This window comes from Pteropus alecto, unplaced genomic scaffold (assembly GCF_000325575.1).
Source record: "Pteropus alecto unplaced genomic scaffold, ASM32557v1 scaffold98, whole genome shotgun sequence".
NCBI lineage: Eukaryota > Metazoa > Chordata > Mammalia > Chiroptera > Pteropodidae > Pteropus > Pteropus alecto.
The window spans coordinates 18582449-18608834 of record NW_006443570.1 but is presented as its reverse complement, the minus strand read 5'-3'; the positions used below and the strand labels follow the sequence as shown (position 1 = coordinate 18608834).

General features: G+C 33.8%; 1 protein-coding gene across 2 annotated transcripts in view; it reads left to right on the top strand.

The window, feature by feature from the left end:
- NF1 (neurofibromin 1) overlaps positions 1-26386 on the top strand; it is a 210654-nt gene that overhangs the window by 172775 nt on the left and 11493 nt on the right. For both annotated transcript variants that reach the window (XM_015599200.2, XM_006924984.3), the window contains 19 exons: positions 968-1170; positions 4145-4338; positions 5261-5401; positions 5531-5810; positions 6258-6472; positions 6721-6782; positions 6923-7037; positions 7575-7676; positions 9409-9549; positions 12246-12372; positions 13898-14029; positions 15036-15171; positions 16439-16596; positions 18851-18973; positions 19327-19457; positions 19645-19745; positions 20626-20768; positions 21134-21180; positions 22421-22637. In XM_015599200.2, coding sequence (XP_015454686.1) covers positions 968-1170; positions 4145-4338; positions 5261-5401; positions 5531-5810; positions 6258-6472; positions 6721-6782; positions 6923-7037; positions 7575-7676; positions 9409-9549; positions 12246-12372; positions 13898-14029; positions 15036-15171; positions 16439-16596; positions 18851-18973; positions 19327-19457; positions 19645-19745; positions 20626-20768; positions 21134-21180; positions 22421-22637 — 2768 coding nt within the window. The remainder of the gene's footprint in view (positions 1-967; positions 1171-4144; positions 4339-5260; positions 5402-5530; positions 5811-6257; positions 6473-6720; positions 6783-6922; positions 7038-7574; positions 7677-9408; positions 9550-12245; positions 12373-13897; positions 14030-15035; positions 15172-16438; positions 16597-18850; positions 18974-19326; positions 19458-19644; positions 19746-20625; positions 20769-21133; positions 21181-22420; positions 22638-26386) is intronic.

Sequence of the window (26386 nt, the reverse complement as noted above, 5' to 3'; positions counted from 1 at the left end):
CTAAAAATTATTAGCTTGAATAAACCTGTATTCTTCTCTTGTGAAGTAAAGCAAGCTGACAGCTTCTGCTTTTTACTGAAGCATGTCATACCAGAGCAAAAGCCTTTTGGCAGACTTAAATTTCAGTGGCTTTTTTCTCCCTATATGTCTGTCGCATAGATATTAGCATGATGAAAGTTCAGAGGTGAGGAAAACCTGAAATTTACTGAACAGTCAAACCATTTCTTTTGCTTTTTAGGGGAGAAAAATTAAAATTAAAAAAATTGAGTTGGATGTTTTGAGCTGCCTCTTAAATTGTTTAAATATATTTTCAGACATTTATAAGGACATATTTGATTCTAACAGAAGCTGAATATATATTAGGTTTTTTTGTTTGTTTTTAGTAGTTACATTGAAGGAGTTCATGGAAAGAAGAATAGAGAGGACATAATTATGTTAAAAAACGTTTTGACCTGTTTATAGTATAACTTGTAGAACACACAGGAAAAAATTCAGTGGATGCTGATTAAAGATTTTAACAACTCGATGAAGGGCCATTTCATTTCTCTTCTTTTATGATCTTCATTATAGCCAAATCTAATGGGAGGAGGAACCAGGATTTGAGTTGTAGCTTCACTGAAAATATAATATACCTTTTTCTTTCTTTCTGTTGATCCACCTTAGAACTGTAAACTACTCATACCTTATGTCCCAGTCGAATGTCTTTCATGAAGGCCTTATACTCACTTGTCTTAAGAGCCTCATGGTATTTTTCTGGCTATGTCAAGGATCTCTCTTTAAAAAATCCCTAAATGATCAAGGGGTGTTTTGATTTTACCATAGGCTCATAACAACTCTAATCGATCATAAAATTTAAAACTAGTTGATTATGCTTTGTAATAGAATCAAAAGTTGTATGTTATGGAAAAAGTTTGGAATTATAAGAAAAAATAAGTTTTAAAACAACTTCATTTGTGTTTTCTCCTAGGTCAGCTGCCTATAATCTTCTGTGTGCCTTAACTTGTACCTTTAATTTAAAAATTGAGGGCCAGTTACTAGAGACATCAGGTTTATGTATCCCTGCCAACAACACCCTGTTTATTGTCTCTATTAGCAAGACACTGGCAGCCAATGAGCCACACCTCACCTTAGAATTTTTGGAAGAGTGTATTTCTGGATTTAGCAAATCTAGTAAGTAATGATAATTTTCTTTAATACTAACAATTATTCTAAGAAGATCCAAAGAAAGCCTTTTCACTTCTTTTCCTCTTCTAATTTTCAATCTGTGGTACCCTGTAACTGAAGGAACTCTGAAGGAACTTTCTGGGATATCGTATTGGGAAATCCAGCAAAATTCTGTCAGTAAAAGCAAGGTGTCAAGATTTTGAAACTTTCCATGTCTCTGGACCACTGACAAAGTTATTTTTCTATGTTTTAGTTTAATTAGCTTTATTAGCATTTCTCTTCTTAGCAGATTATCCCAAATGAGTAAAGCATTCATCCATATTGTCACCTTGATGTTAGGGAAATTGTTATTTTCTCTTTCCTTCAGGTTGACTTTGAACTGTGACTTTATTATTCAGGTACAGTTCCTAGAGAGTGCAGTGACACATAATACAGGGTGCAGAGTCAACTCCTGACTAAGCTTTAATAAATCTCATCAATTTGACATTCACTCTTTATATCTGTCTACCTTCATACGCTATAGTATTATAAATGCCGCTCTTCTCCTAGCTTATTTCCTGACACTGTCTTCCCTTTGCTCCCTCTATTATATATAAAACTTTTTTTCGGCATTCAAACACATTTCTTGATTTTTCTGTATTTGATAATTGAAAAATGATAATTTGTCAAGATCAGATCACTTTATACATTTTTATAATAGCAAATGTAGGAAAATAACCCTAAAAAGAAAATGTGTAAGACTGATGAAAAAAGAAAAGTATGAAACTTTGAGAAATAGTAACATAAAAAAAGATTTGAGTGAATGGATAGGCATACCGCGCTCCTGGATGAATAATCCTTCCCAGATTATTATAAATTCAGTGCAATCCAGTCCAAATTCTATGAGATTTAAGGATTAAGAATGAAGAAGAATTTTAAATGATTACAAATTTTACTTAAATGAAAGAATAGCTAAGAAAATATTGAAAGAAAAAGAACAGACTTGATATTACAGATATCTGAACACGTTATAAAGGTACAGTAATTAAAATGGGGGTGTTCAAGAATCAGCAGTCAGATCAATTTAAGAGAAATGGATTATTAAAGAAGTATAAACTAATGAAAATATTAAATCATTTAAGAAATGAGGTTGGGAAATGAAGATTAAAAATTCTCCAAAAACATTTAATAGTAACCACTATTATGACCTATATTGCCGTAGCTTTATTTGGTCATCTTCACCATAAACCACAAGATTAAAAAATTAAGTTCTAGCTATACCTAAGAATTAAATATAAAAACTGTAGCCATTAAAAAAAAAGAGAGGAAGAATAATATTTAATTGCCTTCTAGGTAATAACTTATGAAGCAAAAAACTGATAGATGGAAACAAAGGAAATGGAGAATGGATTTTGACTACATAAAACTTCAAAACATCTCTACTTTAAAAAAATAAAAGATAAATTTAAAAACTAGGAAATATGCTTACGGCAAAATATAGAAAAGATTAATATCTTTAATTATGAAGAGTTCTTATAGATTAATAAGAAAAATGGATCTATAGTAACATGCAGATCATGCTAAAAAGGAATATATTTTAAGTTCAGTAATAAAATCGAAATGTAAACGGAAAAAATAGATATAGATAACGTTGAACTATCAAATTAGCAAAGATTTTTTTTAAAAAAATCGGTGCTGTTTTGGTCTATGAATTTGTGAACAGAGGCAGTTTTTCTAAAAGCAGTTTGGATATGGATTTCAAAATCCTTAAGATCGCTTTGGCCTCCTAATTCTACTTTTTAGAATTTAATCAAAGGAATTAATCTTCAGTTTATCATAGCATTATTTTAATTTTTTTAATTGAGGTATATTTTATCAGTAAAGTGCCTACATCTTAAGTGAACAGCTTGATGAATTTTTTCATGTAAATGCATCACAAAACCATCTCCCAGATCAAGATACAGAACATTTCCGGCATCCAGAAGGCTCCTCTCAGTCAGTACTCACGAAGAGTAACCACTATTATGACCTATATTGCCGTAGCTTTATTTGGCCAACTTTCAAAATTCACATAACATTATTTATTATAGCAAAAACTTAGAACATTCTAAAAATTAAACAATAAAGAACTGATTAAATTGTCAGATCTCTATATGAAGCCATAAAAAAATGTTTTGGTACAGAATTTCATTTGGGAAGATGAAAAAGTTCTAGAGATAGCTGATGGTGATGGTTGCACAACGATGTAAATAAATGTATTTGATGCCACTGAACTGTACACTTAAAATTGTAAAATTTATGTTATGTGTATTTACCACAATAAAAAATGTTTTGAAGTATATAAAGGAATTTTTGTACTATTTTTATATCTTTTGATAAGTCTGAAGTTATTTCAAAAATAAGTTAAAAATGTTTTTGGAGAATTTTTAATCTTTGTATAATGTTTAGTGAAAAAAATATTCAGAATATACTATATATATAGCATAATCCTAATTTTTGTGGAGGAGTTAAGGGTGGGTTATATCTGTGTTTATACACACATAATTACACATTATCTCTATGTAGATTAGAAAGCCTGAGGAGAGTTGAAATGATAACATCAGTGTATTAATATTGGTTTCATCTTTGTGGTGAAGCTTTCCTTTTACCGAACTTTCTGTGATTAGTACATATTCCTTTTACAATTAGAATAAAACTTAATAAATTTTTTAACTAGAAGAGAAATGATTAAAATGGAGAAAAGCAAGATAAAACTTTTTAAAAATTGCCTTACTGGCTTTTTAAATTACTTCATTCAAGCCTTGTTCTTTTTCTTCACCTCTTTCTTCAATAATATAATTGCCAAGTCTCTTACTTCCATTCTAGGTAATGGTCTTTACCTTTTATCTTTTCCTCCAATCTTTTTATTTTAAAATCATTTGAAATAATTTAAAGAAATATTTAAAATAATTTTTGATGTAATTTTTATTGACCATCTCTACTAACAGTATTTTTTTTCCAGGTATTGAATTGAAGCATCTTTGTTTGGAATACATGACTCCATGGCTGTCCAATCTAGTCCGTTTTTGTAAACACAATGATGATGCTAAACGACAGAGAGTTACTGCTATTCTTGATAAGCTGATAACAATGACCATAAATGAGAAACAGATGTACCCATCTATTCAAGCGAAAATATGGGGGAGCCTTGGGCAGGTATTGAGTTTGCTTAAATGTTAACTGAGTACTTTCTTCGTGCAGATGTTCTTCTGGTTCCCGCTTTATGCAAAGCACTGTGTTAGGCAGTAGGGATACAGCTGTAGAAAAGGCAGTCCCCTCTTTCAAAAAGCATACAGACAATTACCAAATTCCTGATCTGGTTCAAAATTGTTTCCTGATCTGGTTCAAAATTGTAAATGTCTAATGCATGTCTCAGAGCCAAAGTAAAGCTCGTTATTTTAGCACTCTTCTCCATGGCATAATTATATAGAATTTAACTATAAAAAGCTGATGTCCTTTCTAGTAAATAGTGCCTTATATTGTATACCATGGATGTCAGTAAATGTTTCTTGATGATGTTATTTGGCACACCTACTTTCATTTATAGTTCTAGCATAAGAACACCAATATTAAAATATGGAGTTTAAAATAACATTTTATTTTTTATCTGAGAATTATGCATATCATTTCTTCAAAGTAATCACTTAAGGAAGCAATACTCTTACTTAAACAATGCTGCAAATCCTCCAAATAATTTTAAATGACCTTGGTGCCAGTTTTATAAGCCCTACAAAACATCAGTACTCGATGTCATTTTCTGTGTTTTAAAATTTATACCAATCATATATTACTGACTTAGAATAGAACAGAGATGCTTTGCAAGTGAACAAAATAATACAGAAAGATTTAAAATCTTTTGAATACTAGTTTCTTAATTTCTGAAGAAATTGAGTGACTATCATCATCCTTTTCTGAGTATTTTATGATAAATTATATTTACTCACAGGTCTCTAAATAAAACCTAGTATTTTTGGAGGCCTTGAGTAAAGAATTTTCATGTGGGTGCTGCTCCTTGAAGTATTTTTAAATTAAAAATTAAGTTGGTAGAGTGTCTAAAAATTATTTTTCCTTCCACTAGATTACAGATCTCCTCGATGTTGTACTAGACAGTTTCATCAAAACCAGTGCAACAGGTGGCTTGGGATCAATAAAAGCAGAGGTGATGGCAGATACTGCTGTAGCTCTGGCTTCTGGAAACGTGAAATTGGTTTCAAGCAAGGTAGTCACTTTTCCTTTGCCTTCTGATTTTTTTGTTTGTAACTAGTCATTTTAAAGTTAAACTGAAAGTTTTTTGTAATAAAACATTTTTTTTTAGCTCCCATGTATTTTAAATTCTGCTTCTTTGCAGGTTATTGGAAGAATGTGCAAAATAATCGACAAGACATGCTTATCTCCAACTCCCACTTTAGAACAACATCTTATGTGGGACGATATTGCTATTCTAGCACGCTACATGCTGATGTTGTCCTTCAACAACTCTCTTGATGTGGCAGCTCACCTCCCCTACCTCTTCCATGTTGTTACTTTCTTAGTGGCCACAGGGCCTCTCTCCCTTAGAGCTTCCACACATGGATTGGTCATCAATATCATTCACTCTCTGTGTACTTGTTCACAGCTTCATTTTAGTGGTAAGTTCTAGAAAAGTAATTTGTGTTTCACAAATTCCTTTCTCCATTTTATGTCACCAGATTGGCATAGATTATCTTATTGTTTATTATGGTACTTTAACCCCAAGCTGCTAATTTAAGCTACTCATTCAGAAAGAATAAATTACTTTTGTCCAATATCAAGTTATAGCAAAGATTTTCTGTGCATATCTGTCACGTAGACTCCTGTAATTATCACACAAGCTAGAGACTTAGCACCAATTGACAATGTTGCATTCCTGGCACGAATTTGTAGATTAAATTGTGCTAAAGCAATGAGCATTAAAATAATATATCTAGATGGTTGTTTTAGGGAGCATGGTTGTGTAATTTTGATATATTCTTATTTTCCAAATTCAAAATGAAACATGGCACTTTAGAATTAAAAAATTAATATCGTTAAAGTCTTGTTCCTTTTTCTTTTTACAGAAGAGACCAAGCAAGTTTTGAGACTCAGTTTGACAGAGTTCTCATTACCCAAATTTTACTTGCTGTTTGGCATCAGCAAAGTCAAGTCAGCCGCTGTCATTGCCTTCCGCTCCAGTTACCGGGACAGGTCATTCTCTCCTGGCTCCTATGAGAGGGAGACTTTCGCTTTGACATCCTTGGAAACAGTCACAGAGGCTTTGTTGGAGATCATGGAGGTAAGTAAGCCAAACTGATAAGGAACTGAGTTACATCATTTTTTTAATCCATTAGTACTATATAGAAGAAATACTGGTTTACTTTACTTTGCTGTTTTGCACTTAATCCCTAAGTAAAAACACTTCCATGGAATATATCTATTTGTAATTTATACATCATTTATTTAATGGCATTACAATAAACATTATTTAAATGTTTTTGAAAACACTGATGTGCATAAATATATTCAGAATATACTTTTTTATAGGCATGTATGAGAGATATTCCAACATGCAAATGGCTGGACCAGTGGACAGAACTAGCTCAAAGGTATATGCCCCAAGTTAAATAGGAGTTGTAAAAGTATCTGTATTGTTGAAAGATAGATAATACTGTGCATAATCAATATTTTAATAAATTATATATAAACATAAAGGTTTTTATAACCTCTTTGGTTCTTTTAATTGCAGATTTGCGTTCCAATATAATCCATCCCTGCAACCAAGAGCTCTTGTTGTTTTTGGCTGTATTAGCAAACGAGTGTCTCATGGGCAGATAAAGCAGATTATCCGTATTCTTAGCAAGGTACCTCCCTCTCCCTCTTCCCCAATATTTGTGGTTCCCAAGTTGTAAAGTATATCTTGTATTTTTCTAACGGATATTAAATTTGAATTTAATAAGATATTTTGTATGTTGCTTATGGAGCCTTTAAAAAAATGAGTTTTGTTTATTCATTTTAATTCTTTGAAATGAAGAAACCTTCTCCAAAAAAAGATACCTTAAAAAAAAAAATAAGTATGGTCTCTTTTGCTAAGAAGGTACTCTTAATATTTTATCAGTTTTCAAAGACTTTAACTATGTGGTAAAACTATAGTCTTATATAAAATTACATAACTTGTAATTATAATAATGCCTGACTTCTTATATTGGAATATAACATAGAAATATTTAAAAAGTAATCCAAATGTGCATTGAGCTAGCTACCAAGATCACCATAGCATTGGAAATAATTTTGTCACTTATTAAATAAGAAATTGTTCCTGAGATGATTCTGAGATTCAGTTTAAGAGTTAATGTTTTATTTCAATGAAAGTAAAATAAAAAATTCTGTTTCCCTAAAAGGCACTTGAGAGTTGCTTAAAAGGACCTGATACTTACAACAGTCAAGTTCTGATAGAAGCTACAGTAATAGCACTCACCAAATTACAACCACTTCTTAATAAGGTAATTACTGTATAGAAAATGAGTGCATTCATTTTGGATACTGGCATTAAATCTTTTTCTTTTCCAAAGAATTTAGAAAATAAGGTGGATTGGGAAGAAGTTATAGAAAAAAAGCTACAGTTAAAATAGAACTTCTTGCCCTAAATTTTAGTCATTTGAAATATTTACATTAAAGAAAGAGTGAGTATGGAGAACATGTTCTCAAATGCTTGTTTTTTGTCTCATCAGTACTAAAGGAAATAGATATACAGTCTTAATTCTTTTATTCAGTAAGTGTTAATTGAGCATCTACTATGTTCCAAGTACTGTTTTAGGTGCTAGAGATATAGTACTGAACAAAGCCAATAAAGTCCCCTGCCCTCATGGAGCTTATATTCTGGGGTGAGTGTGGGAGTGAAGTGTGGATAGTTAATTTTAAAAAGTAAAATACATAGTATGTTAGTTCGTGATCATTATTGTGGAGAAATATAAAGCTGGGTTAAGTATACCTGATCATCAAAAGAGTCTGGGTGCTAAATAAAGTTGACATTTCAAAGAAATAAAGTGGTGCGGCCACTGTTTTAGGGTGGTCTTAGCTCATCTCAGCTTTGTGACCTAAGCAGGCCATTTAACATATCTGGCCATCATGTTTCCATGTTGCTAAAATGAGTAAACTAGACTAGATAATGGCATGGTATTATCTTTCAACTCTAAAGTTACAGAATTCTGTGACTAAGGTACCAAGATATGCCAGATTGATAGAGATTACAAAGAAATAAATACTTATATATTCCTGGTATTGAGTTATATGTTCTACAAGCATTCTAATCCTAAATTGCATTAAGTGGTTCACTTATCTTCATCTTAAAAGTAAAAATGAGGCTCAGAAGGGCTAAGTAACTTGCCCAAAGTCACATACCTAATAAAAGAAAGAAGCATGATTCTCATCCCAGGCTGTCAGTGTATTTTCTCATGTATCACATTGCTAAATAAGGGTTCCCAAACATAAATCTTTTAAATTCAGAGTAGCAAGAGATTCTTATATTGGTAAGAGTGACAAGAAGTTTGAAAAGGTAGAGTCTGAACTAAAGTTAAAGAGACAGGTAGGATTTAGTGTAGAGTAAGGGAGTAAAGCAGTAGGATTGTACAAGAATGCTGGGACAATGGAGGGATGGTGGGTAGACCATTCTAGTTGTTATGGAGAAACTGTTCAGGAGAATAGTGAGAGGGAAAGTTATAAAGATTGGATAGAACTAATCTAACATTAAGCATTCTTCAGAAAGGAGTTTGGAAATGTAACCATACATTTTCAAGCGGATAGATAATATGACAAAAGCAGGGCTTATAGAAGGGTCACTCTGGTGTTAGTGTGTGAAGTGGATTGGAGTAGGAGAAACTGGAGGCAAAATTGGAATCCACATTTAGAATATAAAGAAGGTTGGCATGGAACAGTGTCATTAGCCATAAGCAGATGCAAAAGAGACTACTTTGGAAAAACGAACAAAACTTGGTGACAGTTTTGGAATCAAAGTATGGGAAGAAAGCAAAGGAGACACTAAAGTTCTCAGCCTAGCTAACAGTATCTGGTTATACACATGGATAGATGAAGAGCTTACACATATATTTACTTTCTCCAAAAGAGAAAACATGCGTAATTTGAGGGAAGACATGCTTTGTTTTATACTGCAGTGTGTTTTCAATGAGACTGCTTTGTGCTTCATCCTGCTAACCTGGAACGTGTCTCTTTGGCCAGGACTCCCCTTTGCACAAAGCCCTCTTTTGGGTAGCTGTGGCTGTGCTGCAGCTTGATGAGGTCAACTTGTATTCAGCAGGCACTGCACTTCTTGAGCAAAACCTGCACACCTTGGACAGTCTCCGGATATTCAATGACAAGGTAAGCAAGCTTTCAGTTGAGATTCCTTTCAGTTGAGATTATGCACATTTAGAACTCTTTTTTTTTTTTTTTATTGTCCTTTTAAAATCAGAAGAGGTGCCTAACTTAAATATGAATTTCTATAATGCAGTTTATTGTGAGTATAGTTCCTTAACAGCTCATAAAAAATATTTAAACTTTAATGCATACTTTCTGTATAAAAGTAGCAGAAAACAGTACTCACCCAATGCTAGTAAACAGAATTAGGATAAATAATATTGAGTAGTAATAATAGCTACCATGCCAGGCCCTATGCTAAGCACTGTACAGTCATTATTTGTAATTTATATAACCTGAAGGTGAAAGTTAGCATTCTCTACCCTCCATTTCACAGAGGAAGAAATAATCGAAAAATAAGCTTATTTTTATTGAAAAATGATACTTAATTAAAAAGTAGGTATAATTAGAAGATAGGGATAAAGAGGTTGGAGAGTCTAAAGGAAATTTTTGGGTACTTAACTGTACTAGTTTTTTGTTTTGCCTAATCCCACCTTAAAACATACCATTAGCACCCCTCTTAACATTTATCAACCTTGATTGAGGTTGGATTTTGTTTCACAAAGGATAAGGGAGGGGATATAACAGTAAGAAATTATGTTCCTTTTGTCTTTGGAGAAAAATGAGAAGAATCTAGGAGAAAAGAGGAATTTTTTTATAGATGGATATGTGTGTATAACTAGAGTGTTGGGTGAAGTGAAATTAACAGAGCTATGGATACAAAGAAGCACAAAGACAGGAGCATGGTTTTAAGTGGGAAGATACCTGGTCTCAACATTATTCTGTCTACCAGATGTAGCGTAAACCCAGAATAACTGGAGCTCTGAGAAGTGTGGAAACAAAAATTTAGAGGTAAAGGTTACCTTGAAATTTATGTCAGACCTCCATTTTACAAAACAGAAAAAAAAACAAGTAACTTATCCTTGTTGGTACATCTTATTTTGGCCTAGAGTCCCTCTTTTCTAATTTCCGTTGCTCTTCTCTGGGGTTGTCTTGGAATGAGGGGTGGTCAGAGTGAGAGCTACTTATTAGTCATCTGTATGTTAAGAATATTTGCAAATGAAGTACTTGTCTCTTAGGAATCCCTGCCTTGGCATTTTTCACTTCCAGAACAGCCCAGTAGGGGGAGCTAATATTGACTCCAGTGCCTTAGGATACTAGGAATGAAGAGTTAATAAAGCTTATTAAGAGTCACCAGGATGTAAGATGCATAAGGTCTGAGGATCTAATGTATAACACGGTGACTATAGTTGATAACACTATGTTGTATTGAAATTTGCTGAGAGAGTAGAACTTAAATGTTCTCACCGAAAATGGGGAGAGGTGAATATGTGAGATGACAAATGTGTTCACTAACTGGATGGGGGGAATTCCTTCTCAATGTATGCATGTATCAAATCATATTGAACACTTTAAATATCTTACAGTTTTATTTGTCAGTTATACCTCAATAAAGCTGAAAAAATATATGTATATATATAAATTATACATATATAGTAGGTTAATAGGGAATTATACTTTATATAATATTCTACAACTTGCTTTGTATATATATATACCTATATATGTGTGTGTATCTTTCTTATGGCAGCAGAGTATTTTACAGTATGCATGAGCCACAGTTTATTCAACAATTTGCCCATTAATGAGCATTTGGTTTCTTTGTCTTTCTTTCTTTTCTATTTTAAACAATACTGCTCTCAACATCTCTCTACATAATTTTATGGACTCATGCTTTTGTTTCTTTAAGATGACCTTAAACACCTTCAGTTTGCTTTAAAGAAAAATCTGCATAAGGGAAAATATGCATAAGGGAATCACTGGGATTCTTTAAAAAAGGGCAAATGCCTGGGGCTTAACAACTTCCCATGATTCTAAGATGAGATCCAGTACTTTCCCCCTTTAAACAAGCATCCGCCATGACTTTAAAGCATATATTCCTGGAACCACACTTTAGGAAACACTGTTAAAATCTTAATTATCCTTGGCAAGTTGCATAGCGTTTTGAAGTTTCAGTGTCCTCATTTTCCCACACTAGAATGTAAAATCCACCTGGGTGAGTAGTTTTTGACTGTTTAGTTATCTGCAGAACCTAGAACTATGCCTGGCACATCAAAACCACACAATAGCCTTTGATAAGTAAAAGAATAAATAAAGGTATAAATCTGTAAATGGTAGCTAATACCCTTACTGTATAGGATTGCTTTAAGGTTTCAATAGAATGCATCTGACAGTGTTGTCTACTACAGGTACTCGGTACATATGATGTGTCTTTGTTCTCATGAATTTTCAGTCACAATGATACACAAAATGCCAGCTATAATTAAATGGATGGTATTATTTAAAACAACAATAATTATAATTTTTAAAAAGTCACCAGAATATAAATTGACAGTCATCTGTTTTACATTATAAATCAAAGCTATTTCATCTTTCATCATCTTGTTATTTATATGATTGCCTGTCTTGCACTAATTAATTTGTCATACCTTAAATGTTCTTCTGTGGTTTTCAGTAGTCATCTGATAATGTTTTCTCTCAACTTGAAAGAATTACTCATCTTGTCATAGCTGTTGAACACAGTCAAAAACCCAGTAAGTGGTTCTTTAAGGAAAGTTCCCGTGTGAACCCATCAACCATCTCATGATTATCTTTAATAGAGTCCAGAGGAAGTATTTATGGCAATCCGGAATCCTCTGGAATGGCACTGCAAGCAAATGGATCATTTTGTTGGACTCAATTTCAACTCTAACTTTAACTTCGCGCTGGTTGGACATCTCTTAAAAGGTAGAAAGGCCTTGTATCAGAATATTTTTATGAAATGGTATCAAGCCAGAAGTACTTAAAATAGTTGATTATTTGAAATAATTTGGTTCATATGTCTTGTTGTAAATGCAAACTATATCTGCTTTATTGAATTGTTTTGTTTAATATATGTACTTTAAATATACATTAAATATTGGATTTCCTTAAAACAAGAGATGATTTTTAAAAAACTCCTAAGTACTAAACCTCCTAATAGCTATATTATTAGTTATCACTATTTACATATCTTTTTGATTATCAAAATAAGACAGACTGCAAATAAATAAATGTTATTTGAGTAACTTATGTTAGAAAATGTTACCAGTGATTTGATCACAGATTTTTTTTTCAATTTGTTTCTTATTTCTTGTTGATCAATCCTGTTATTATATCGTCTTTCTGGTACTCCACCCTCACACCTCCAAATTTCTATATTGCTTATAGCAGTGAGCTCCAGCTATTCCTCAGAGCCAGATCATTCACTCCCTAACTTGGCTTTACCCCCTACTGCTGATTTCACTGCGTGTTAGCTTTTGTTTATTGAGACAGTCATGGCCAGAGACTGCAATTAACAGAACAGCATGTAATGGTGAGTCAGAGGCAAAAGCAGTAAAAAGTAAGGCCTGGCATAAGGATCTGGCATGAACCAATGGTATTAAGCAGCACTGGATTTGACCGCAATAGAGACTCAAGGTAGAGCTTGAGTCTACAGTTTTGTATCAAATGATTCTTAGGCTTGAGGGAGGGATCATGGCAGTTCCCTCAGTTTTTACCTGACATATACCCACAACTGCGAATGGTATTTGATTTCACCACCTTACGAAATTTCTGCAAAATATATTGACAGTTTTAATCTCTGAGAGAAATAGGGTTTGCTCAAAAAATATTACACTACAGGATACAAAGAAGAGGGATTGCAACTGGGCTGAATAAGTGCTTGCTTATTCTGTATTTCTAAAAGAAGAACATATTTCTAGTGTACAAATTCCCTATTTTAAAATCAAGTAGCATTAGTGATTAAAAGTTGTCCAAAGATTAAGCTTACCCTCTCTCTAATCAACCCTGTTTTTTGGGCTCTGAGAGTATATACTTCCCTTGTCATTAAGTATTTTTTCTTTAAGTTAAAAAAAAAGAATTTTCAAACAATAGAACCCTGTTTTCAAAAGATATCTTAAGGTAAACTTCAATACATATATTTTTTTATTTTAATCTCTGTGCTATTTTAAGGAATAGATGATCTAAAATGCCATTATCTTTCCTAATTTTCCTCTCTTCTTTCTTGGAGTTCCAAGGAACAATATTCTATTCTACACATTTTGATACTTCATCCTATGTGTAATTAATTAAGTACTTACATATATATGTTTTACCTTCCCAGTGGTTATTCTCAAAAGGCAGGAGTTAATCCTTATACTTCCTTTCCTTGTAGAGTTTCTAGTCATTAAATAAGAACTCAACAAACACTTGTTGAAAGAATGAATTAACTTCTTGTTTTTATTTTTTGTAGGGTACAGGCATCCTTCACCTAACATTGTTGCAAGAACAGTCAGAATTTTGCATACGCTACTAACTCTGGTTAACAAACATAGAAATTGTGACAAATTTGAGGTGAATACACAGAGCGTGGCTTACTTAGCAGGTAATAGTACAAAATAGACCAAATTAGTCTTGTATCTATATCTGAGGATCTCCAAAAAGAAGGAAGCACCTGTGGGTCCTTCAGTTGGTTGCGTGGCAGGATAAACAGTTCACCACAATCTAGTAATATGGTGGTGGTTAAAATTTTGCAAGTTTTACCAAATCATTTTTCCTTATAAAAGAATTTGCACTAAAATATGAAGTGTGTTCCCTTTGTCATCTTTGGTTCAAGGCACTATGTGGCTTCCGATTGTCTCATGAACGCTTTAGCCTAGCATCCTGGGCCCTTAAGCAACCCTCCTGGTTCTATCCTCTTTCTCCAAATTGCATAAGCCTCATTTTTTATTACCTCCAAATGGATGGGCTATTTTAAGCTAACCTATTTGCCATCTCCTAGAAGTACCTTTCTGCCTCTTTAATATTCATTCCTGATGCCATTTGTTTTACCTAGATTGTCTGCCCAACCCCACCATTCCATTAAACCTTCCTTATTTGCTCTTACCTGATTTCTCCACTTAAGAGGACTTAACACTTATGTATAATACAGTTTTTAAACATAGTCATTTGATGGAAAGCGCTGGTTTCCAGTTTAATAGACTTCAGTTTGTGGCAGCTTTTTTGTTTGAATCATTTGACCTTGGGAAATCATTTAACATCTCAGTGTTTTTCCTTATCTAAGAAATGTACCTCATAGTATCTACTCTCCCTTCTTTTTGTGTTTGTTGAGATCAGATGTACATTAAAGCATTTGATGAATATAAGCTGCTTACTAAATCTCTTTATATATTTCATGTTTATGTACAGCCTTCCAGAACAAACCATAGACTCTTTAAGATAAATAGGTCTGTCCTCAGTATTTTATATCCTTAAACCTCACACTCCCTAGGAATCTTTACATGCACGTTGAACAGCTATTACCCTCTTCAGGAGGTTGTAAGAAATATATCCTGTTTTAAGTCTACTGCTGATTGGTTAAATTTTCTAACCTGCTTTCTTTTTCCTCTTAGCTTTACTTACTGTGTCTGAGGAAGTTCGAAGTCGCTGTAGCCTAAAACATAGAAAGTCTCTTCTTCTTACTGATATTTCGATGGAAAATGTTCCTATGGATACATATCCCATTCATCACGGCGACCCTTGCTACAGGTAGGTGGAATTCTCCCACAGTTACATAACCGTAGTCAGGTTTCAGTTTTCTTTGCTGATGGAGGCATTTAGCAGAATAATCCAGAAAGGAATATAGAGATAATCTAGCAAGAACATGTAAATCAGAACTCTTTTTATAAATGTACAATATTTTATGTGGGCTACTAGTAGGAAAATTATTCTTCTAATCGTGCTAATGTTATCATTAGTTTGCATCTTTTAAGCACAAACCAGTTGAAAAATGAAAAGATAACCTTATAAGTATTAGGTTACAGGAAAGGGCCTAGGGAAAAACTAGCATAAAATATAAGCAACATTACATGTTTAATGATAGAAAATTAAGGTACACAGATTTGTATAAGAAATATGTATGCCACCACATTTGTTTTATTTATATCATGTTAAAGTTATTAAAGAGTTTTCTATAATATAGATTTAGATGATAAGGTAATCAAATTATATTCACTAGTGTATGTAGTTTTGGAGTAGTATATTTTTCTCAATTTTATGGAGAAATTACAGGAAAATGTCATCATTTGGGGATTTTTCTGTATTTTCAATTAAACAAAGGTATCTAAGTTTTGGTTACAGTGTTGAGCACAGGAAAGCAATCTTATATGTGTAGAACTTATTCAATTTATCAACATCCCACTTTTTTACTGAAAGCCCTCAATAATTTCTCACTGAAATTTTAACAATGTATGCAAAAGCTTTCCAGGCATAATTGTTTTTGAGTCTTATTCTTTAGTCATTTCTATGATTGTATTTCTTTAAGATAGGCCCTTTTTATTTTTGAAAAGAGAAGGTGAGTTTGCCTGTGTTCCCCTGTCGAAGTATAAATTAAGGTTGATTTTCTTGTATTTTGAACTATAACAGTACAATTGTCCATTTAGACTTGATTTGTCCTGATTTAAAAATCAATGTATCTGATCTCAGAAGCTAAGCAGGGTTGGGCCTGGTTAATATTCGGATGGGAGACCACGTAGGAATACCAGGTGCTGTAGGCTTAAAAAAAAAAAAAAAAAATCAATGTAGTACAATTTTGTCGAGCACTCGGTGAGTACCTACTATGTATAAGATGCCACAATGGGAAAGTGGATACTTCCTGGAGATACATTAAGAGTTTGTACACTAAAGCCATTTATTGCAGTTTTAAAATTAATCGATTGCTGTCATTGAGAAATAGGACAGCCGACTGGAAGGGACAAACAATGGTTGTATTTGTCACCATGTTAATTATTTCTTCTCAATTGTTTAAATCTCTCAGGACGCTGAAGGAGAATCAGCCATGGTCCTCTCCTAAAGGTTCTGAAGGGTACCTTGCAGCCACCTATCCATCTGTGGGCCAAACCAGTCCCCGAGCCAGGAAATCCATGAGTTTGGACATGGGGCAGCCCTCTCAGGCCAACACAAAGAAATTGCTTGGTTAGTGTCTCTAAATTAAGTAGAAGTTTTTAGAATTATTTTCTTTAATGGTCAGATACTTTCACTTTTAGAAAATTGTTTGAAGCTATTCAGTTACCAAAATTTATCAAAAACGAAATTATCAAATTGATGCCAATTATGAGAGAGATCAATATAGCTAAGAGGGGAATGAGAATGAGCTCTTGAAAGTTTTTTTTCTGATTCTTAGGCTAAACACTGTGGCTGTCCTTTTTCTGTTCTGTGTTAGCCAGGCAGTAGGAGAGTAAGAGTAGGGGAGACATTGGCTACTCACAGGACCGGAAGAGTCGTGCTGCACTCAGAAGCAGCAGGGCCTTTAATAGTACATTTCCTAAAATTGTCATCTGACGGCAGAGTACATTAATGTGGCATGAAGCTGCAATAATACTGTCTGCTATATTTTCTATAAAAAAGACAAAAAGATAAGATTTTTGATTACTATAAGAAGATAAGATTCTTGAAAGTTAAGATTGCTCATGTCAATGAGAAGTACACCTAGCATGCTGTGAGACCTTTCCCTCTTCAACAGCTGAAAGTAAATAAAGATAGAGCCCATAGATCCTACCTCACCACAGAGGAAATGCAAACGGGCTCTTACACAGCTCTGGATAAGTTTTCATTGTTACTGAAGTACATTGGGATCCATATTTCAGCCACCAGCACTAAAAATGGCTTAGTGGGTTTCAGTTATCCATGCAAGTATATTTTTAAGTATCTTTAAGTGTTGGGAAAATGGCTTGTGTTTATAAGGGAATCAGCGAACAATGAGGTGTGAATTAAATTAACTTGCCAGTAAACCATAAAAGAAATTGAAACTGCGAATGTTAATCACTGTTACTAGTCACGTAGTTATCTTTTTTTTGAGTTCTTTCTGTTCGTACTTCGCCATAATCTTCTAGGAGTTTCCTGGTTACTTTGTGTTTTGTAAGTCTGGATTTTCATGCCAAGGAGGTCGTAAATGAAAAATGGATTTTAGAGAAAATGCAATATTGATTTTATTCAACCCCTGTGCTGAATGAAAAAGTTATGGTCCCTGCTCTGAAGAGCTCATAGTTTGGTGGCTAAGACTTATATTCAGCCAATAATAACAACATCCCCAGGTACCATTAAAGTAATAGGTCTTGATGAAGGGAACCTGAGGATCTGGGGAAATTAGGAAAAGCTTCAGAGAGGAGGTAACATTTGAACTGGGTCTTAAAGATTTAATGCATGCTTGCCAGGTAGACAGGATAAGGGAGGCATGCATTCAAGAGAAGGAGAATAACATAAAATCAAAAAACAAGAAAAGCAACTAGGTAGCAAATGAAGCTAGAGAAGGATTGGAACAGAAGTGTGGGAGACCGTGTGCTGTGTTAAGAGATACAGCCTTATCATGTATCCAGCAAGGATCTTTAAGTAGGGAAGAACATTACCAAATTTTATTTTTAGAAAAGTTTTTCTGGCTACATGTGAAGAAATTGGAAGAAATTTTTGGCAAGAGGATTATTTAAGAGATTGATACAACAGTCCAAACAAAAAACGGTGTATACAGGCCTGCACTAAAGCAGAAGGTTTGGGAGAATGGAGGAGAGGAATCAGGTTTAGGATAGCTTTCCAAAGTAGAGCAGACAAGACTTAGTGCAAGTTCCACATAATCCAATTTCAGTACTTTTACTTTAACATTAATGTAACGCATGAGAAACTCAAAGACAAGTAGTTGATGGTTCTTTCTGCTATTTTTGAAGCATCTCCCAGAGTATCTATTATTTGGTACTTTAAGGCATGCAAATCTTTTTCAGAGCTTGAAGAATTAAACTTTGAACTTGCCTACTTTGGGAAATTCTTCATATGTTAATAACTAATTCTTGGTACCAGCAGAATTTCTTAAATTGAAAAAAAGTTGTTCAGACATAGTTGATCTTTGCTACCAAACAGTGCATATACCCCTGTATTTATTATCAAATATTGTACTTGTTGGCAGCTTTTGGTTTACCTCTAGTGTAGTGAATGTAATCTCAATTTAATTTGGACCAATAAGGTACATCCTGTCCTGAAACAGAGAGCTATGGGGCCAAAATTCCTTCAAAAGATGAAGAATAAAGGAGAGAAACTGTGCCCCATGAATATGTCTGAGCTTTCTTCGGGTCCTTAAGTGAAAACTTAAATACTTTGTGGCCAGACATTTTCTATTTAGTATATTCCTAAGCACAGACTCTGTGGTTAATGAATTTTCCTATTCTGTAACTTTTGTTTATAGGAACAAGGAAAAGTTTTGATCACTTGATATCAGATACAAAGGCTCCTAAAAGGCAAGAAATGGAATCAGGAATCACAACACCCCCCAAAATGAGGAGAGTAGCAGAAACTGATTATGAAATGGGTGAGAAACAAAACTAATAATTGATCTAGATCATTGAAAATCAGATGGGAGAGTACATTAAAGCTATATTTGCTTTCCAACCATTTCTAAGAATCTTTAGAATGAAATATTGAAACATTTACTTTTTCAAAAGATATGCAGTCCTTAAAATGACAATTGTGTAAAAAATGATCATATATATGATATACAGCCTTGTAAACTTTTGTATAGGTGAATGATAATTCTGTAATGATGTTTGTTAAGTTAAAGAGCTATTGAATTTTAGAAGTAACATTAAAATGTTAGGTGAAGTGGTATCTAGTGTGTATATTTGATTAGTACAGTTGATTATATTAATCTGTATCTTTCTGCAGAAACTCAAAGGATTTCCTCATCACAACAGCACCCACATTTACGTAAAGTTTCAGTGTCAGAATCGAATGTTCTCTTAGATGAAGAAGTACTTACTGATCCAAAGATCCAAGCGCTTCTTCTTACTGTTCTGGTAAGATTTTCACTTTTTGAGGGGGCTTTCTACCCCCGCCCCCTCAAGTTTTTGTTCCAGTCTACTCTAGGAAGTACTTCCATATTAAAAACATGAAAGGAAGGCCATCTTCTATTAATCATCAAAACAGATAACAATTCAGCCACAAAATAAAATGTTTTCTGTTTACTTCTTTCCGTCTTGGCAGGCTACACTGGTAAAATACACCACGGATGAGTTTGATCAACGAATTCTTTATGAATACTTAGCAGAAGCCAGTGTTGTTTTCCCCAAAGTTTTTCCTGTTGTGTAAGTATCTCCTTTTGTGTTTAACTTTTGTGTCTGTCTTCAAGTCAAATGTTTTATAAAAGCTTAAAGTATTACCCAGTAATGTTCAATGCTTGTGGAGCGAGAAACACTAGATGATGGGGTAGTGACTCTAGCTTAGAGACAGTGGATTTAATGGGGGATAAGACTAGTTTTGGCACAACAGACATTCGGAAAAGCACTTTTTTATCTTGCTGATTTTCTTAAGTGGTTCATAGTGATGAACATTGTTCATTTTCTCTCTTAGGAGCAAACCATTAGACTGCTATTTTTAAATCAGCATACCTGTTTTGATTTCTTTTTCATTAGAGCTTTTGATTTATCCACAGCTAAGTTAAAACAAAATTGACCTCCTCTTTGAGAGATGAATTTTATTCTCTCTTAAGGGCTAAAATCATATTAGCTTCAAAGTGTTCTGAAAGAAACTTAGGAAATTCTCTTCCTGATCTAGGCTTCTATATAGTATCATTATTTCCTTCTTTTTGTTTAATCTCATTTAAAAATTTTAGAATTTAGTGAAGGGGAATAAAACTTTTTTTAAATAAAAATTTTAGAATTTTATAGTTAGTTGACTCTTGGTTATTTTTATTAATGAATGGTAGCCTGGTTAGAAATAGTTACTTACTTCTTAAGTTTGAATTGGATCATCTATTCCAGCCACTCCTGATGACTAAAACCAACAACAAAAGAAACAAAGAAGCAGACACATACATTCATTACAGAAAATTTGGAAAAGCACCAGAAAGTAAAAAGCAGTCATCTCCCTTCATTTTTATCGCATGGTTCTGGGGAATGTATTTCCAGTGTATATTTTCATTTAATTTTTCTTTAAAATGTTCCTCTGTTGACTTTTATTTTTTAGGCACAATTTGTTGGACTCTAAGATCAACACCCTGTTATCCTTGTGCCAAGATCCAAATTTGTTAAATCCGATTCATGGAATTGTACAGAGTGTGGTGTACCATGAAGAATCCCCACCCCAATACCAAACATCTTACCTGCAAAGTAAATAAATATATCAGGAGGGGGATGGTTGATGAACTTAGTAACATGTGCGCTGTCATAGAATGCACTGACTAAAGAATTCTTTAAGGGGTAGTCTTGTTCATACGTCTCTCTCCATGTTCCGTTTTCTGACTCTTTTAATTACATGTTCAATAAGTAACTGGTTGACAACTTTTTAAAATTAAAATACAGTTTTATACTGATTTTATTTTAAGTGATTTTTAGTCTACTTTGACACTTTCTAAAAAAATGTTTTTGATGTACATGTTGGTTTTATATATCATCAACTATGTAACTTATTTAATTTTTATTAAAATTAAAAGAGTCTCATGCTTGTTATAAGAATAACATTTGATTTGTTGCAGGTTTTGGTTTTAATGGCTTGTGGCGGTTTGCAGGACCCTTTTCAAAGGTAAGAAAATGTATTTTTCTCTGTTGACAAAATGAAAGTTTTTATTTATATTAGTGTGCTTGCTTTAAGAATGCACAATATGTGGAAAACTAGAATGATTTTTCATAATAGACACGTTATTTTTATAAAAAGCTTCCCCCACGGATCCTTTCTAAGAGGCAGCACCTTTAACATGTTTCTATATTAGTTTTTCTAAAACACAACTCAATTTATGCTTGACTTTTCAGAAGGGTACGATAAGCCTCCGTAAACTCTCCTGCCCTCAGTCCCTTGTGTATTTGATGATCCTAATGCACACACTTAAGTATCTTATAATTAGGAAGAAACATTACCTATAGTTAAAATCTACCTCATGACCTGAAACCAATGTTCTGTCATTTAAATCTCAATTTTTAAAAAATTACATAATGACAAAAAAATCTACCTCATGTAAATGATTTTCTTTCTAACCTGTTAGATTAGATTTATTCTTCTCTGAATATATTCTCATTTATTCCTATTGTTTGTTTTTTGATTGGCATTAGTTGATACAGTGCTACATAAATGTGTATTTTATTATTCTCTCTAAACATGGTCTCTCTCCAAATTGATTGAAGTTCCTTGAAGGCAGGACTTCTGTTTCTTTCTCCCACAGTTCTTAGTGTAGTGTTGTCGATACAGGGGTGCTAAATCAACATGAATTATCTAAACCTTGTTCTGATTTTAAGAATTGGGAATTTATTTTGTTTAGTTATTACTGAATATCTCTTTATATACAAAGGCTGTCATTTTAAAAATGTGCCTGAAGTCACAGAAATAAGTATATTATGCAGGAATTTTTGTACTTTGATTGCCAATAACACTCTGAGCCCTTCATGGTGTTAGTCGAATCTCTAACTGGCGGATGGAATGATGATACTCTCCACATTTTTTTCTGTTTTGGAAACTTGACTAGACATCATTCCTCATATTCGTATTGTCTCAAGATTAATTTAGTCTTTGTGCATGGCTTTTAATAATTACAGGTTCATCTGGAATCTGTAAGTGTAAGCCAAATATAATTTCCAGTTATAAGTCCCATGGTAGTCTATAAATATTACTCCACCTCTTTTTTTTAATGATCTATAATACAAAGGAAGAAAAATAGTAAATTAAGCCCAAAACAAACATTGAATTAACCATTTTTGGCTTCAAAGAGGATTTACAAAATAATAATAATAAAAAGAATGGAGCTAAAATAATTTCCTATTTTCCATTACAGCAAACACAAATCCCAGACTATGCTGAGCTTATTGTTAAGTTTCTTGATGCCTTGATTGACACGTATTTGCCTGGAATTGATGAAGAAACCAGTGAGGAGTCCCTCCTGACACCCACATCTCCTTATCCTCCTGCAGTGCAGAGCCAGCTTAGTATTACTGCTAACCTTAACCTTTCTAATTCCATGACCTCACTTGCAACTTCCCAGCATTCCCCAGGTCAGTAAATGTAATCTTTATATAAATCTGAGCAATAATATTAATATACCAACATTAGGAATTCCCTTGTTATCAGTTTATAGCAGATTTTGCTCTTTTTATTATGAGGTTCATTTTACATTTCTTCTTTACCTTGTAGCTGACTTGAATTTTGTTATTCTATAAAGCCTTCTACTTTTAAACAGTTATGTATAAGATAGTAAAATATTTAGAATGTTCACGTAATATTCCAAGGTTGATAAGTTAAGAGTTTGGGCAGAAACAGCAACCTAAGGTACATTACCCTTGTAAGTGAACAGAATTTCCTTACTAGATATAGTAACCTTGTCCCCTAAGGGCTTCTGTGTCTCTGATACAGCCTACTGTATCCAAAAAAATATACAAAGTATAGTAGTACCCCACTTCCCTGCTGCCAGCAACAACTCAACCATCCAGAGACCAACCTGAAAATCTAAGAGTAAATAAACAACTAGACAAAAAAAGCCATCTCAAGGAAATAGCATCTTAAAGCCCAAAGCAGATTCCTTACAGTGGAGTTACTCTTAGGTCCAAGTGGAAAAAGTTATCAATTCAACATGCAACTAAGAGGTGGATACTCTGAGAAATAATAGCTAATAGCTTGGGTGGGGCTGAGAAACACAAGATGGCAGAAATGGCAAACCTACAGAATTCTGGGCTCATTCGTGTCAGAGGAATGATTTCATAAAACTCTGGTTGACCCTGGAGATGTTATTGATTATAGAACTAATGTCATTATTTGTTTTGATGACAGTGGGTAATGAAGGAAAGCTTCCACTATGGTCATGTTTTCTATTCAGAAAGATACCCTTCTAAAATTTTTTTTTTTTAAGGTTTTGTGTTTAAAGTTTCATTATTTGAAAAGTTTACTTGTGAAACACCTCATTCTGTAAGGAAAGTTACTGTATATAGTTCTTTTAAGTGTTAATTTGGATTTTCTTTTAAAAGCCAAATAACATATTATAACTATTTTGTGATGTTCAAGATCCATAAATAGATGGAATCCCTGAGTTATAATCTCAGTTTTACATGAACATTTAAACATATAAAGCTTTTAAGGTTCTGAAGAACTTGGCAATATAATATCCAATTCATAATATAAACCATTATATTAAGTAACTGTATTTATCTTTAAGTGTTGGTCAGCAGAGGAAACAGATTATTTGCTCCAGCATTTATTTATCAGTCACCTTACTGCATCTAGTCAGGTTCTTTTTCTCTCCCTGCAAGAAATAACAGAAACCTGGTCACCCTTTTCTTGCCCATATAGCCATGTTCCTTTGCCCTCTGTCACTTATTTCCTAGGACAGTGTTTCTCCAAACGTGATCCCAGACCAGTAAGTAGTAGCATCAGCATCATTTGTGAGCTTGTTAGAAATGCAAATGCTGGACAGGGCCCCACCCCAGACCTCCTATACAAGAAATTTCAAGAGTGGGCTCAACCAGCAATATGTAATTTAAAAAACACCCCAGGTGATTTTTATGCATACTAGAGTTTAAGAAACACTGCCCTAGGGTATGCCAGTGGTCTTACCTTATAATCAGCATTTCAACTATTAAAGCAAAGGCAAAACTTAATTTTTCTTTCTTCTAGATATTGCAGCCACTGGATCCTTTCCCTCACCACCACTCCCACCCCTTAAAACCTTAGCATTTGGGAGCTGGAAGTACTATAGAAGTTATTTAGTTCTAGGCTCACACTGTTGTGTGCAGTGGGGAGACTGAGGCTTAGAAGAGCTAAGTTAATTGCTTTATCACACAGTTCTTATCTAGAACCAAGGCCACATTCATTGCTTTCTGTAGCTGTGATGTACCTATCTTCCTGCCTTCCCTTTCCCTGTTTCTTTCATTTATTTGTTTGTTTATTGCTGTCTCATTACTTCCATCTGCCTTACCTTCAGTCCACCACTCCTTTTCTTCTGTTGAGCTCTCTGTTTTCTGGGCTATTTGTTGTTTATAACGTTGATCACAATGAGAAAATTCATAGACTCTGTCTATGTTAGTCTTCTTGTTTTTAAAGTTGAGTTCATTTCGATCAAACTTTTGCCTCTTGGACTGCTAAAGTGGTGTTAAAGCTGTCAAAATGATTAGTTGGTTTTTTTAACGTTTTTTTTGTTTTGTTTTGTTTTGTTTTACCCAGACTGATTGCTTGTGGAGTTTCTGCCTATCTTTGCCCATTAATTGAGACAATAAAATGATCAGGCTGAGAATAAAGGCACCAGAACAGATTCCCCTGCTAGTTGATTGTTTATATCCTGTATTGTTAGATTCCAGTTGGCCATATCATTTGCTTAAAAAAAAAAGTCCTTCTCTGCAACCTCGTATTTAGAATTGTTTATAAAACTTGGAGAATAGCGTGTGTGGTTTGGGTTACAGTTTTGTATCAGTGGTATCACCTCCAGTAGTTCTCCAAAGATGGCTGCTTGAATAGACTACTATACCCTGGAAGTCTCTGACTATATTCAAAAGAAACTGAAGCTTTCAAAGTAATGGAATTAACTAAGTAGAATCACGGTATTCAGCATTTCCAGTCTGTAAAAAAAAAATTGTAAATTGTCCTTTGGTTTGCCAGATTATTTTACTACATGTTTTTGGAGAAAAGGTTTATCTTTATAATAGTGACTTTACTCTCTCACAAAACCCAGTTTTATCTCTAAATTGTAGTCTCATCTCCATGAAAGGATCCTGATTTATCTCTGTAACTAATTTTTGTGTTTCTGTTATTTGTTCTTATGGAATACTTTTCTCGTAAGAATTAATATTTTGTTTGTAATTAGGTATACTGCTTTATATCTTTAGCTCCATGTAATCTTTCGTCCTTATCTCCTCAATTTATGAAGCTGAGTTTGCTAATATCAGTGAGCTAAAATAAGTGATGAGTCTTATCCAGATTCCTAACTCAGTCCAGCATTTCAGCTTTGCTATTTAGCTGTATAGAAACCAGAATATTTCCCTGTCTCCACTCCCATCAGCCAGATCCCTGCAGAAATATTTAAAGAAGCTCTGTGTCACTCCCTGAAATGGATTTAAGTGTGGTTTGCCATCAGATTACTTAACATCCGTCTGCGCCCAGTCTACTGAGCTTTAAGCAGGTGAAAGCTGCATTGCCCTGTGTCAGAAAGCAGAAGTTGCTGATCTGCACACAGCTCGACCCTTTGATGCAACTTTCCATGTCAGTACTAGACTCTGCTTTCCAAATCTGTGACGCTTAGCAGGATCAGCTGCTAAGCTGTATTTGCTATTGGATTCCAGCATTCTCTGCTGTCAAATCATCTAGATAAGAGATTCATGATCTCCCTCGCCTCAGGAATTAAACCCTACTTAAATAAAAAATCGGGGTAGTAATTTGTCAGTCACCAGCTTTTGAGGAAGCGGTGGTCACTTCCATAAAGCGATTGTCTCTGAAAATGCATTCTTCTTGACAGATTGTCATAGCCCACTTGGCTGTCCCCTTTGCACAAGGAGGACTGTTTTCTAAATCCATATTTAAAAATGCATAAAGGACTGTCTTCTGACTCCCTCTCTAGTACAAATGGAACCTGGCATCAGTGGAGCCAGTGGACTTTATTCAGAGTTCAGCATATGTAAATTTATGTTAGATGTGGCCCTTTTAGCCAGATGGTCATAAAATTTTGCTGCTTCGTATTTTCTCAAATGCCTCTAAGAGAATCCTGAAGAGAGTCCATAACATTTATCCTATGATATATAAGAATATTTCAAATTTAATATTG